Source organism: Mauremys reevesii, linkage group 8 (assembly GCF_016161935.1).
Source record: "Mauremys reevesii isolate NIE-2019 linkage group 8, ASM1616193v1, whole genome shotgun sequence".
NCBI classification, from domain to species: Eukaryota; Metazoa; Chordata; order Testudines; family Geoemydidae; genus Mauremys; species Mauremys reevesii.
The window spans coordinates 100,926,530-100,941,486 of record NC_052630.1 but is presented as its reverse complement, the minus strand read 5'-3'; the positions used below and the strand labels follow the sequence as shown (position 1 = coordinate 100,941,486).

Here is a 14,957-nt window from a genome sequence, read left to right as displayed (position 1 = left end):
TAAGTCTCTTAGAGAGACAGCAATATCCATGGCAACATAGTTGAACTCTTAATTTTTCAATCCTTCACAGAGTAGGAGATGGTCTAGATGACCCCAAAGGCCTTGTCTATGCTACAAATGTCCTAGCAACTAATGGTGTAGTAACAGGGCTGCCCGGGGGGGGAGGGGGGGCACCATGAGAGTTTTTTGGGACCCCTGGAGCAGGGTCTTTCACTTGCTCCGGGGGCCCCGGAAAACTCTCACAGCGCCCGGGCCCCCAGAGCTTCTTCCGCTCCGGGTCTTCGGCAGCAATTCGGCAGTGGGGGGTCCTTCCGCCCCAGGCCCCTTGAATCCTCTGGGCGGCCCTGTGTAGTAACCAACAGGCAAGAAGAACTTGTTCTTCAAGGTGCCTTGTGCATAGTCTCCCAGTTGCAGGATCTCTCTCTGGTACCACAGAGCTTAAGGAACCTTCTTGAAAGCAGTGCTTTGATTTGTTTTTTCTAAACCAGACTTCCCTGTGTTAATTTTACTAGTACTTGGATAGTTTTAAGGAATTTTAAGCACTTAGACTTTTCACCATTGCAGAAACTAGATTCCTCCAGACCTTCAATATCAAGAGGTCTTTTTAGTTTTTATTTGGCTAGAACTAAGGCCTTTTATAGTCTTTGGGCATTAGTGTAAAGGGAATGTCATTTCCACTCGGTGCCTGTGATTATGCACCAAGTCCTGCTCTGCTTTAGCTAGGGTGACAGTACCTGAGGGTTTTAGGGCTAAGGCAGTACTAATAGCCTATCTTCATAGTGTTTCTATTTTAGATATCTGGATGGCTGCTACTTGGAGTTCTCCTCTCACATTGACACAACTTTGTTATCTCTTGACTTGGCATCTAAATCTGATATGAAAATTCCCATTCTGTAATTATTATTTTTTTAATTCAGAAATCCTTAACCCACCTTCCTGGGGGTTGCATTACTTCCTGAATTCACAGAAGTGGGAATATCATAGATGAAAGAGAGGTTACGAACTATCAGCAATTCTTCCAGCATGATACCTCTGCACAGTCACATTACCTGCCTGCCTTTTAGTCTTCTTGGAGTTTTGATCTCAGTCACAGGACTTTTGGTTTAGATGGGCACCATGCAGAGTCTTAGTCCCAGCTCTGAACAGCCAGCGCTGCAAAGCTGTGCTCATACAAAAGCAACAAAGAATCCTGTGGCACCTTATAGACTAACAGATGTTTTGCAGCATGAGCTTTCGTGGGTGAATACCCACTTCTTCGGATGCAAGTGGTGGAAATTTCCAGGGGCAGGTTTATATATGCAAGCAAGAAGCAAGCTAGAGATAACGAGGTTAGTTCAATCAGGGAGGATGGGGCCCTGTTCTAGCAGTTGAGGTGTGAAAACCAAGGGAGGAGAAACTGCTCATACAGTTCCATTAAGCAATACTTTTCTACAAGGTTCTTGAAGTTCAATAATATCAAGGAGAGTATTTCTCAAATGGGAATAGAGACAAACTCAAAACTTTCTTTTCATATCTCAATACTATAAACAGGTTTAGAACTGGCTGTAATTCAAAATAAGCCAGTTCCTACTAAATATTACATTAACAACAACTAGTATCAGCATCTTTACCGTTAAAGAATCCACTGTTTTCTACCTGGGGTAAGGATCATTATCACAATAGGCCTAATGATATCTTTGAAGGGTCTTAACTAATATACGAACATATGTGTGCACTACATTTCTCTGGAAGGCCTAAGGGAGGTAACATGAAACAGGGATAAGTCTCTGGAATATTTTAGGGAAATGTATTTTCCTGTAGTCTGTATTACTTGTTAAAAGAATTTAATCATAAAACTGTCTCTGCACTCCTAGCACCACCCATCCAAGCTTCTGAATATCTGAAAGCACTTTACAAACATGAAATGCATTTAGTCTCAACACCCTCGTGAGGCAATTCCTTACAGATTTAGGAAACTGCAACATGAAGCTATTAAATGTCAATGTCACATACATTAGGAAGGCACCACAAATAGTTCACAAGTTCACTCACCCCTAGGCACCCCCTCATGGCCAGGTATGGCAGCAGCTGGTCGCTCCACTCCAATGGTTCCTCCCTCAGTGACTTGGCCCTCTGGGTGGGACACCATCTTGAGCCATCTCTTCTGGGGTCATAACTGTTCAAACTGAAAGTCCTCAAAATGTCTTAAAAAATCCTTCTTCCTCTCTGGGGCTCTTCCCCAACCTGTCTTGGACTCAGCCGGTAGTCCCCTTGCTAAACTCTGTAAAACTTGTGGTGGGCTTCTATGCCCCTCCACTGGGGCCAATAGGAGAACCCAATCCCATCCTCTACTCCAGGGCCATGTACTGAACAGCCAAGTCTCCTCCATTACCTATACAACAGTTTTCCCTGGACCACTTCCTACCCCACCTTTTAAGTTACCCTCTGCATCTCTGCCCTGTTTGGTATGGGTCTCTGCCTGCAGAGCTTTCCTTATACTCTGAGCTGTCTTTCCAAACCTTTCCCCAGCTGGGCTTTATCACCACCTAAGCCTGGCTCTTGTGCCCATTACTGCTACCACCTTCTGCTCTTTATGGGGAAATGCCTGATTCCCTGTAGGTAGGGCTCATTTTGTAACCAGGTTAGCTTAGCCCCAGGCTCCCCCACTCAGGGGGCAAGCCACCTTATTACACTGTGCCTCCCACCTCTCCTCTCTGTACCTTAACCACCTGACCTCCTCCTTTGCAGGCTTCTGCCTGATCTGACTAGGTAGGTGATTCAAAAGCACAGCTCCTTTCTCTCAGGCCAGACAAACTGGAAAGAGTAACTCCTACCCATCACTGCCAAGGAACCTGTAGCAGTGCACAGCAGGGCCGCCTTAGCTCCTGCCTCTGCTAGGTCCACAAAGTCACTCTAAGACCCTGGGGTTAGTAACCACAGATGCAGTTTATTTACAGGCATGATCCCACCACCCTTTCACCATGTACAGTTAGCCCTTCACCATCTACAAACAAAAAGCTGCTTCCACTCCCTGCCGTCCCCTGAGGCTTTTATACAGCCCCAGGCTAATTAGGCAACAGCTGTCTCTGCTTCCCCAATTAGGGCCAGGTTATTTCCAGCCAGCTCTAATCTAGTCCCCTAAATGGGAGCTGGCATGACAGAGATTAATCAGCAACCCTTTGCCCAGCACCCTGTCACAGAACCCCTATGATTTGTCTACAGTAGGATCCAAATTGAAATTTTAAAACAATTCCTATGAGGCCTTTGGGGAGCGGCAGGCGGCTTTCTAAATGATAAAGGAAGGCCTCAACTATCCCTGCTCCATTTATACAGCAGGGGGGTTCTCCCAGCAGAGAAACTGAGATCTGGAGCTGCCAGCCCAAAAGGATTCTGAGGGCCAAAGGGGAGTAACACTTTGTCACACCTTCAAATAAAAGCCCAAACAACCTCTACTTTGGCATTTAACATTCTGAGGAGACTGTGAATAATTTGGGGATAAAGAGGAATCATATGGAGAAGCTCCTCATGTCAAAATCGTTCACAAAGTATGGAGCATCTTCCTCGTGTTCAAGACTGTTGACATCCCATGGGGATTGTTGTATCTGGAAGATTGCCAGCTCAAACGGACCCAGTCCTGCCATGTCATCAATATATTTAAGGGCATATTTGTGTAAAACAAAATACTCAGCATTTCATAACTAAAAGTGCTAGAGTTGTGCAAAACTGTCATGATGGTAAAGTCAATAGGACTACTTGCAAGAGTAATATTCACTGACAAGAGTTGGACTTCCACCACTGGGCCCTTTATAGGCCCCCCCTGTATTTCTTCATAATAAAATAGTCCAGTTTTTATTTTTAATTTTAAGAAACAGATAAACTAAAAACACCTTTGAGGAAGTGTAGGATTTTTTTTTTTACAAAGGCAAAATTTTCAGTTTGAGATTTCTTTTAAGTATTTATTTAACATTAATATGTTTAATGATGCTCTATCTAGTTCACACATGGAATGTCATAGAGAGTTTAGTATATTTTTATGCAAATACAGCTGTGCAAACTAATAACTGAAATCTGCATTTTTTTCACATTTGCAGCATATTATACACATTTGTAATCTTTACTGTTTGTAACTTACATTAGCTTCTCTTATCCATAAAACAAAGCTCAGGTTATATTGCCTGCTGCTTAAATTTTTCTGCAAACATCAAAGCTCGACATTTAAATAAGCAACTTAATGTATACATTTTTATTCAGTTCAATATTCTGAGCTCTTGGTTGGAATAAGTATTCTGCAAGATGATTGCACAGAAACATACCATTCAGAATATGAATTGGAATATTCTTTCAATAATCTTTTCAGGAGGGATGATGTGATATTGAGATTAGGTTCTGCATATAATCAATTTGATGTCTGTACTCATATACCTGTATAACTATTCTTTTATAAAATTTGTATGAAAAAACCAAGCAATCAAATATTTGTGAACATACGTGGTGGGCAGCTACTACATACTCCAATCCGTTGGAAAAATGGTGTCAGTGAAAATAAGGGACTGTCGGGTATGCTGCAAACCACTGAGTTTGTTAAATTCATCATAACTATTGTCATTATTTTGAGGACAGAAAATACTGTAGAACCAGTCTTTCCACAACTGCTAAAAGTGTAAGCAGAAGGTTGTATCCAGTACCTACATTCAGTCTAGGTTTACAGGTTGATTCCTCTTGAGCTGTAAAGATTTGCATAATCCTTAAAATGGTCTGATATATAGATATCTTACTGATTACCTACATTTTCTAAATTTCCTCTCTATACATTTAAGATGTAGATAGCTGGTAATAATATAGAGGAATGGGTGAGATGATGTGAGATTGTGCCCATTAAATAAAGGAAGATGTTACAACTGGTGGGTGTGATGGTACCGTATTTAAGGAGTGCAAACATGTATTATGCAAACACTGCAGGATAGTATACTTTGTTTTATATAGAACTATTTTGGATACTTTTGTTCACTTACTTGCATCTATTTGGAGTTTTGCGTGAGGAATAGAAGCAGAGTACTATGGGAGCTCTGCAGGACTTCACTTATGATAGCTAGCTGCTTAGAAGATGAGCTTATAAGGTTTGTAAATGTTCTGTTTTAAGTGAATTTTTCATTGATGAAAGGTGTGGATTGGCATACCTCTTACCCATAGATAGGTCCCTTCCAAATTCATGGTCTATTATGGGCAATTTCACAGCCAGAGGATTTGAAAATTGGTCAATTTCATGTTTTCAGATGTTTAAACCTGAAATGTCACGGTGTTGTAACTGTGGGGATCCCAACCCAAAAGGGGATTGGGCTGGGTCACAAACCTGTTGAAAGGGGTCATGGGATTGCCACCTTCACTCCTGTGCTGCCTTCAGAGCTGGACAGTGGGGAGGAGGGGCTGCGGAGCTATCTTCAGCCAAGAGAGAGACCCAAAAGCAGCCCTGCATGGAAAGAGCAAGTCCTGTCCTGCCCCAGCCCTGCCTGTCTTAGCACCTAGGAGCTCCCTTTGCTGGGACGCTCCCAGAAACACAGGGAAGATTGGATCCAACTCCACAAGCCTCCTCCTCCAGCTGCCCAGTCCCAGAGCATCCTGTAGCAGGAGGCGGCACCCAGAGGTGGGTCTGGTTCCTTCCCCCCTGCCCCCCCCCGAAGCAGTTGTGCAGGGGATGGACAATTCCTGTCCTTCCGGAGCCCAGCTGGAGCTACTTTTGCTGGGGCAGTCCTAGGAACAAGGGGACATCGAATTTCAGGATTTGATGTGGAAGTGCTTATTTCATGGTGCCTGGTGCACTTTTCACAGCCATGAAATTGGTAGGGCCCTACCCATAGACCACAGTAGGAAGTGTATGGTTCCCTCCACTGTCACCATCAACCTGTCTCATCCCTGATCTACAGGAACCACATCTACAGGTGAAATCTTAGTTCAGTCCAATGAACAATTCAGTCCTGGACCTGTGTAGTGTCACTACTGACAAGGGTGTCAATAACTACCAATGAGGTATGTTTCAATTATACTATGGCCGGGTCTACAAAAAGGACTGGACTAATTCCACAAATGCATTTCACACAGACCACCAAAAGAAAGTGTCTGGATAACAATATGTTAGTACACCACTTACAATATTAATATCTTGCTCTTATAAGGCCTGATCCAAATCCCACTGAAATCAGTCCTGCAGACTTGAAAGGCTTTTGATCAGGCCCACATAGCATTTTTATCAGTAGATCTCAAAATATTTACCCCACAATGTAAAGTATTCTCAGCTTAACTTTACACATGATGAAATAGAGTCAGACAGAGGTTAAGTGAATTGCCCAAGGTCAAAGAGCAGTGAGTTGTACAAGGAGGAAAGGAACCCAAGTATCTTCAAATCTCACGCTTCAGTCTATTACACCATGGCTGCCCCTTTATTGGTCTCTGACAAAGGTAATGCTAAAGATAGAGATGGCTAAAAGGAGAAATGAGAAATCTGAGTCATACACCAATCCATTGATTCCATCTCAAATGCAGTTGAAACACTTCGGAGTTCATGTTTTCTCTGTCAGATATGTTCTGAATGGACATTCTCATCGTTTTCTTACTCGTAGAGTACAATATACAATACTTCTTACATATTTGTGCAAGTTTGAAGAGGACTTAAGGTAGAAAGGAATAAAGGCTTGTGTACACACAAAAGATGTTAACTATACAAGTATATTTAAAGTGGTACAACCCCCTCAAATGTGGAGGTAGTTATGCCAGTATAAAGGTGTTTATATCAGTATAGCTTATTCCCCTATGGCTCCTTTCTAACAGAATGCCTGCATCCATGATAAGGGTTGCACCCGTGTAGCTATTTTGGTTAAAGACTAAAACAAAATAAAACCACACTTCTAACCCAAATAGGTAAATTAGTACAAAAGATGTGTGTCAACCAGACCTAAGAACTAGAAAATATTGTGCAAATTTCCTCTGCCTTAAAATTCCTGTAATGTGGTTGAAATAGGGTGACCAGGGGTCCTGATTTTATAGGGACAGTCCCGATATTTGGGGCTCTGTCTTATATAGGTGCCTATTACCTCACACCCCTGTCCCAATTTTTCACACTTGCTGTCTGGTCACCCTAGGTTGAAATACATTTGGGATACATATTTCTAATATTTCACTGACTGCACAGATACTGACCCTAGTGAAGTCAGCACAATTCTATGATTTTTTATGTTTATAGGAACAAATGTATTTATTTATAGAAGGGTACTCATCAGTGTAGTGCAACTTCACTTTGTATCCATTACTGGCCTGACTTTTCTGAAATGCTGAGCACCCTCAGTTTCCAGTGACTTCAATGGAAAATCATGCATAATCAGCATTTTTGAAACATCAGACCTTTTCTTTAGCATCCAGATTTGAAGATTTTGGCCCTAGTGATTTATTATGCCAAATTATCTCTAGGCAATAAAAAAAAGTTCCATAGTTTAACCTTTTGGATGATATATAAATACACACACAGACATCCCTAGAAGGCATTTTTGTCTGACAGTCTGGAAAGTGCCAACATTATATATGGTCAATAATTCAACAGTCTGCTAAACTACACAATCAGAAAGAAAACAATTCATATTCCATTTGGACTGAAAGAGCAGCAGAATTTCAAATTTCTGAATGGGACGAGGAGTTCCAAATCAGGTGCTAATTGACTCCAGGAATCCCCACCTATGGAGCACATTCAGATATTATTGTGGGAATTAGACCACATAGATCAGCATCAGATGATCACAAGCAAGTGTAAGTCAACAAGACAAGCTGAAGACATTTTGGCAATATTCTTAAACTGGTGGAATGTAGATTTAATGACAGTAAAGACCTGGGATTAATATGTTAGACCAAAATCTAACAAAAAATGAATGAGTGTCCAGATCTCACAAGCAATTGTTCTCTTTCAGGTGTGGAGTTGTAGTGTGCATATGATTGTGGCATTTGAAAAATATTTAAAGCAGAAATTAGCCCCCCAAACTGCATTCTCCACCCCTCTCAGATTTTGTCATTTGAGAGTGTGGATTTGGTTTTTTGTTTTTGTTTTAATCCTTCTGATTACCTCTGTGGAAGAGCTTTGGATCATTCATCCAGCATTAGTAGAGCTGGTGGACATTTGGCCAAAAAAAATTATCCTCCCAAAAAGTGAGCTAGTCATTTGTGTATGTGTGTAAAATGTTTGACTGAACTTTGACACAATATTTTAAACCAGTCATTTTCATTGTCAATTGTAATTGGAAACAAAATTAAAATTGTTGTTAGTTTCAAATCACATATTTTGGTTCTTTTTTTATTTTTGTTTTGAGTTTCAGTTTGCCCCACCAGCACCACACACTCATTTTTTTACTTCATCCTCTACTGTAAAAAAACCCTCCCACATTTTTGAACCTTTTCACCTGGAAACATGTGGGGGTGGGAGAAAATGTTACTTCTCTCACTTCTACAAAAACTTTCTACACATTTCCAGTTGAAAAAAGTGGAAGCTGTTTTTAATCTACTTTCTCAAAAAAAATTTCTACAACTTTTTCCACATGGAAAAGTATTTTAAAAAAAAATCATTTCCCCCAACTTCTTCCAGTGGGGCAGAGAGTCAGCGAAGGAGGAGGAGGTGAGGGCTGAAGGGAAGAAATTAAAAAATCCAAAACCTGAAAACCAAAATGAAATGAAAATTTCTAGTAGGATTGTTTTGTTTTGAAATTTCCTGTAAAAATGAGGGAAAAAATAGTCAAAAATGTTTTGTGGGGGGAAATAATTGATGAGCTCTAGTTATCAGTGTGGGCGTCTTGCAGCTCTGTCAGGACTATGTGTTCACTTTACTAAATAATGGAATAGATTAAAAATTTAGCATTTTGTAAAGGGAAAGTCACAAGGGCCTGCTTTTGGGGTGTAATGTGCTGTGTTGGGCCACTCCAGACCACACCAGACTGCTGGTGGAATCTGGGCATAAAGCCAGCGTATCTGGCCCTGGAAAGATTAATGTAGTGGCACGAAGCTCATGTAGTGGCTAAACTACTGACTTCCCTGTTGTTGTCCGAGGGTGGCTGAGTCCTACACCTGCTGATCAAAGGCTCTCATATCAGCTGTTTGGAGCCATTGCTAGCCAGAATACACAACAGCAGCCTTCAGACTGCTCTAATCTACAACTGAAAAGTAGCCCATCAGATAGGCGGTTTATGATTGCACGAACACAAAGGCCACTATACACCCCATTTTTCTCAGCTGCGTCAGGTACTCCTCAGCCATGGCCAAGGATCTAGGCCAGAGTGCTGCTAAATACGATCAGTCAAGAGTAAAATGGTTATACATTAAAATATTGTTAGCATTAATCTGAACTATCATTGTTAGAAGAACTGCTAAGGAACAAAAGAGAAAACCAAGCAAAGCAACCAGCAGCAACGACAGCAGTTACGCTACTGGTCAGCCAATGAAATTATTCTGAATTGCTGACCTGTTGTGGTTCATACACAATTTAATTTATGTATAAACTCATTTGCACTCTGGGATCCAAGTCTCCATGAAGATTACCAATAGTATTTCTCCTCAGACCAACCCCACTCCATCTTTTTTTTTATTTCTGAGGGAGCTTTTGATAAGGTCACCTCATTAATGCAGGTCTTGATTGTTGAGAAGGCACTTGGTAGTTTATTTAACTATTTCACTGTGAAATGATTTATGAGAGATAAGCCTTCCATTTTTTTTATCTTTGACTGATCATTTCAGCATATATAACATCAAATCCCAGGGGATGCTGCTCAAATCCCTGATAGTTTCTGAATGACCCAGAGCACGGTCTCTCAACCCAGGGCTGTGCAAGGATGTTTCGCGCCCTAGGCGAAACTTCCACCTTGCACCCTCCCCCCCATGCCCCTGCCCTGAGCCCCCCCGCCCGCAGCAGCTCCCCCGCTCCGCCCCGAGCCCCCACAGCAGCTCCCCTCTGCCCTGAGGTGCCCCCTTGCAGCAGCTCCGCATCCCCACCCTCCGCCCTGAGGCACCACCCCCGCCCCAGCTCACCCCTGCTCCGCGCACAAGCACGAGCACCCCGAGCACGCCGTCGCTGCTTCACTTCTCCCACCTACCAGGCTTGCGGCGCCTAAGCTGATTGGCGCCGCAAGCCTGGGAGGCGGTAGAAGTGAAGCAGCTCACCCCTGCCCCGCCTCCTCCCCGAGCATACCATGGCTGCTTCACTTCTCCCGCCTACCGGGCTTGTGGTGCCAATCAGCTTAGGCGCTGCAAGCCTGGGAGGCAGGAGAAGTGAAGCAGCCACGGCATGCTTGGGGAGGAGGCGGGGCAGGGGTGAGCTGGGGCGGGGAGTTCCCCTGCATACCGCGCCCCCCCTTACTTGCTGCAGGCGGCCCTCCCCATGCTCCTCTGCCCCAGCTCCATCCGCATAAATGCCAGCGGCGACTGGGGTGGCCGAAGATCCGGCCGCCGCGGTCGCTGCCGAAGAAAATGTCGCCCCCCCAAATCCTAGTGCCCTAGGTGACCTCCTAGGTCGCCTAAATGGTTGCACGGGCCCTGTCTCAACCTTTTTTCTTTCTGAGACCCGACTCTCCCCCCAGCATGCTATAAAAACTCCAGGGCCCACCTGTGCCCCAATAACTCTTTCTCTGCATATCCAGTAGATTAAAAGCCAGGGCTGGCATTAGGGGGTAGCAAGCAGAGAAATTGCCTGGGCCCCCACACTGCAGGGCCCGCAAAGCTAAGTTGTTCGAGCTTCGGCTTCAGCCCAGGGTGGTGGGGTTCAGGCTTCAGCAAGTCTAACACTGGTCCTACTCTCTGGTTTATTTCGGCGGCCCCCTGAAACCTGCTCGCAGCCCCCCACTGGGCTCCGGATGCCTGGTTGAGAACCACTGATCTAGAGACGTAACACTAGAAACTGGTGTTCTCCACTACACAATGCTTGACAGTTTCCTCTTGACTACATCATTCCTAGAGAACATAATAATAATGTCTTTCACTTTTATAGTCCCTTATATCAGAGGATCTCAAAACACCTTATTTATAACTGAACCTCACAACAACTTTAAGTTAGGTATTATTATAGCCAGAAGGGGAAACTGAGGTACCAGAAGGTTAATAGTTTTACTCAAGGTTACAAAGCAAGTCAGTGACAGATCTGGGATCAGAATCCAGGCACTGTGACTTTTGGTTTCCTGCTTTCACCACTAAATACATTCCCCTGCTGTTTACAGTTTTTACTATAAACCAACTGGTGCCCAACCCAAAAGTGTAGCTCCCATATTATGAGATTAAGTAAAAAAAAAAAAAAAAAAAGTATAATTTCTTATCTTCTAGATACATTTTTTCTTGCCTCTGTTTCTTTCTGTTTAATTTTAAGTGCTTTTGACCTACACGCTTCATTTTGCTTTTGTTACTTTCTTTTTTTGAAAAGCACATAGTCCTTTAATGGCTCACTATGAAAATAAACAATAATGTCTGGATTACAACAGATTCTGGAACTCTGGCAATAGTAAATTAACTGGCTGGCAAAATTACAAATGCCAGTAGCTGATGTAGTATTTTATATTATGTTTCCTAGATTTTATGAGAGATTTTAAAGCCTTCTGTGCTTTTTCCTGTATGTGTTTGCAGCTTGTCAATCAATCCATTAATTAGACATTAAATTAGCAGAAAGGTCCTTGAAGGAATTTAAATATACATTTAGTTTCTTTTCACAAATCTCCAACACCACAATATGTACAAACAGAGGACAGTTTCAAAGGCAATTAGGCGCCTCTGCAGTTTCTTACTAGAAAACTTTCTGTTCCTGGGATTATTGTTAGAAATCAAATTGTTTTGATATGCAAATTTACATCTCTATGGCTCAAGGACCCTCTGACACCACAACTGTGCTAACTTTAATAATTGTGAGGAACTCTCAGTATAGTTTGTATTTCTCTTTGGTCTTCATATATGATAAATCATTAAACTCTGAACATACAGTAACAAAATATATTGTGTATGATCTATACTATTTTACATTGTGAGTTTGACCCAGTGATGTTGATTGAGATGTCAAGTTATATATCAGCATAAACATATGCATCACTGTGTAAATGTTTCTGGATAAAGGAGGTTTGCATTTTATAATCTAAACAATTATGCCAACACTTGCTGCTAGATATAACATTCACTGCCGTGAGTAGCCCTATTGAAGCTATATGCCGTTTTCAGGACTACAATATTAGGCTTTGATTCTCAGTCTTAAGCCCATGTATAATTTTGATATCAATGGGACTACCCCATTTACAAAGTTACTCTGCTTGATTTTTTTTTTTTTTTTGCAGAATTAGGGCCTTAGATTGTAGACACTTTGGGCTTTAAGGAAAACAAGACATAGGACAACAGTTCACATGTGAGAGAACACGTGAAACAAGTACAAGTAAAGGTTCCTTGCAGAAGTGGGTTTTAAGAAAGGATTTAGAGCAAAGGGCATTTGGAGGACAAAAATTTGGAGACTAATCAAGTGTAGGTGTCTGCATAATTACAAGGCATGGAACACAGCGAGGGAGGAGTATATGGAGCAGAAGGGAGAGGAGATAATTGCAGAGATGTTTCATTGGCTAAGATAATATTATGTAGGATTTTGACATGAGGACAAAGAGCTTGACATTAATGCAGCAAAAGACAGGAAGGCAATGAAGGGATTCAATGAGAACACTGTGTAGGTATAAGCAGCACTTTTATGTGGCACTTTGGTTAAGTCAGAACAGGGAATAGTGAGAGATAGGAAGGCCAGAAAGAAGTCTGCAATAATCATGATGAAAGATCACTAATACATGAATAAAGAATTTAATAGTGGAGATAGAGAGGAAAGGATGTCTGACTAATAAGCATTAGGGGCGTTATAAATATTGAAAAATAATAAACTATTTTTGTTGTACAGTTACTGTTGGATCATCTTTCCCCACCCCCACCCCCGAAAATAGCTTTTATATTCTCAAAAATGCCAACAGAAAAAAAATTAAGGAAAAATAGAGCAATAATTTCCATATTTCTGACCCAGTGCATTCCACATTGGAGTTTCTTGACTTGCATCATTGGCATCATTACACACACAGTGCACATGGCTCATGTTTTATTTTTAGAATATACTGCAGGTAGAAAAAGCAAGTTGCAACATACAGGTTCTCTAAGAAAAAATATTGCAATAATTTTAAAATAGTTCTGAAGCAATCCTTGCAAAGATCATATACCGACTAACATTCAACATCCTGTGATAGAACAAGCTGTAATTGAAGTAATGTACTATTCCTTAGTACAATATATAACACTGTCCTACTTTGATCCCACTTAAAGGATAAATTTTACACCGTTGGAGGGGTCAGGATTACACAATAGAGGTATTTTGCCTAAATTATGTTATTTCACGAATTGACAGTTATTTAACCAAATCTCTCAGTGCCAACAGAGCTGAGTAAAACAGTTTATTTGCAAGGTACCATTGATGTACTCCTAGGATCCACTGAGATCATCAGTTACTATGTACCATAGCTATGGATTGCATATTTATTATCTTTTACTTATATTATGTCTATCATATCTCTTGGTGCCCTCAGAAAAATTGTAAAACACATAAAAAAAATCAATTCCATTGACAAAAATGTCTGCAATACTAAAACAAATCTTTCTTCATCCCCCAAAGAATCCTCTCCACTTAACCCATTGCATTAGAAAAGGCCTGAGTAGATAAAAATGCCTTGCTATATTCTAGCTGAAGGTCATTAAACTGAAGTTCTGCCTAGAGCAAGTAAAATTCTATACTGGCTAACAGGTCAGTACTGTACAAAATCCCTGATATTATATATATATATATATATATATATATATATATATATATATATATATATATATATATATATATATATATATATATATGACAAAATAAATGGAGAAATCAAAACAATAGTAAAAATAGTTAGCTTTACTGTACAGGACTGTAAGGTCAGGTATAATATTACTGTACTAGTGTGAAAGTAAGAGCAGGTCTACACTACGGCAGGGATTGATGCTCTAAGATTGATCCACCGGTGGTCGATTTAGCAGGTCTAGTAAAGACCCGCCAGATTGACTGCAGATCGCTTTGTCCCGTCAACACCCAACAGTGTAGATCCCGCGGTAACTTGACCTAAGGTAAGTCGACTCCAGCTATGTTATTCACATGGCTGAGCTTCTGGTTCTTATGAGAAGAAAATTAAAGCATTTTGTTGCTTGTACATCCTTTATTTAAAATATACATACTATATAGTGGGTGAGAGCCAGGCCCCATAGAAATCAATAGGAGTTTATTGACTTCAAGGATTTAACCCATTGTTCATTTGGTATTTAGCTCTGTAAAGGTTTTGGGACACAATTACAAAATAAAGTTGAATTAGATTGCATCAGTCCACATAATCCACCTGAATTACAAGTAACTTCCTTCATTACTGTAATAAAAACTACCATACAGCCATAGATTGAAGGAAATTAGTTTAAAACCAATAAAACAGTGAGGGATTAAACTCTTTGGCTCCCCTATTCCTTAAATAAAGGCCTGCTCTACAATAGAAAAATAGGTTGGTTTAACTACATTGATCATGGAGGTGAAAAATCCACACCACGGAGCAGTGTAGTTAAACTGACCTAAGTCCCCGTGTAGACAGTGCTAAGTAATGTCTACACTGAAGTGTTACAGAGGCACAGCTGTGCCTCTGTAGTGTTTTAGTATAGACAAGCCCTAAAACTAGTCCGTTTCTATTCAGTCAAACCTCCATAATTCATAGCCATGCATGAGAGTAATTGACAGGTGTTAAGTGGCAACAATCATATACAGTAGCATGCACATGCTACCGCATTTTTATTAATCTGAAGTGTTTGCTTTTTTAATTGGAATGAAAATGGATATTGCAAACTGATTGAGATTAATTAGGTGAGACTTGTAATGGGGAGACAAAAAAGAA

General features: G+C 41.2%; 1 protein-coding gene across 16 annotated transcripts in view; it reads right to left on the bottom strand.

Moving 5' to 3' along the window:
- LOC120371080 (BEN domain-containing protein 5) overlaps positions 1–14,957 on the bottom strand; it is a 1,353,498-nt gene that overhangs the window by 542,384 nt on the left and 796,157 nt on the right. For 3 of the 16 annotated variants that reach the window (XM_039486568.1, XM_039486571.1, XM_039486574.1), the window contains exon 1: positions 2,032–2,986. The exons of 9 other annotated variants lie outside the window; for them this stretch is intronic. In XM_039486568.1, coding sequence (XP_039342502.1) covers positions 2,032–2,128 — 97 coding nt within the window. In that variant the 5' untranslated portion in view covers positions 2,129–2,986. Of the gene's footprint in view, positions 1–2,031; positions 2,987–14,957 lie in introns of those variants that run through there. 4 more of the 16 variants (XM_039486569.1, XM_039486572.1, XM_039486570.1 and 1 more) reach the window with 2 other exon arrangements.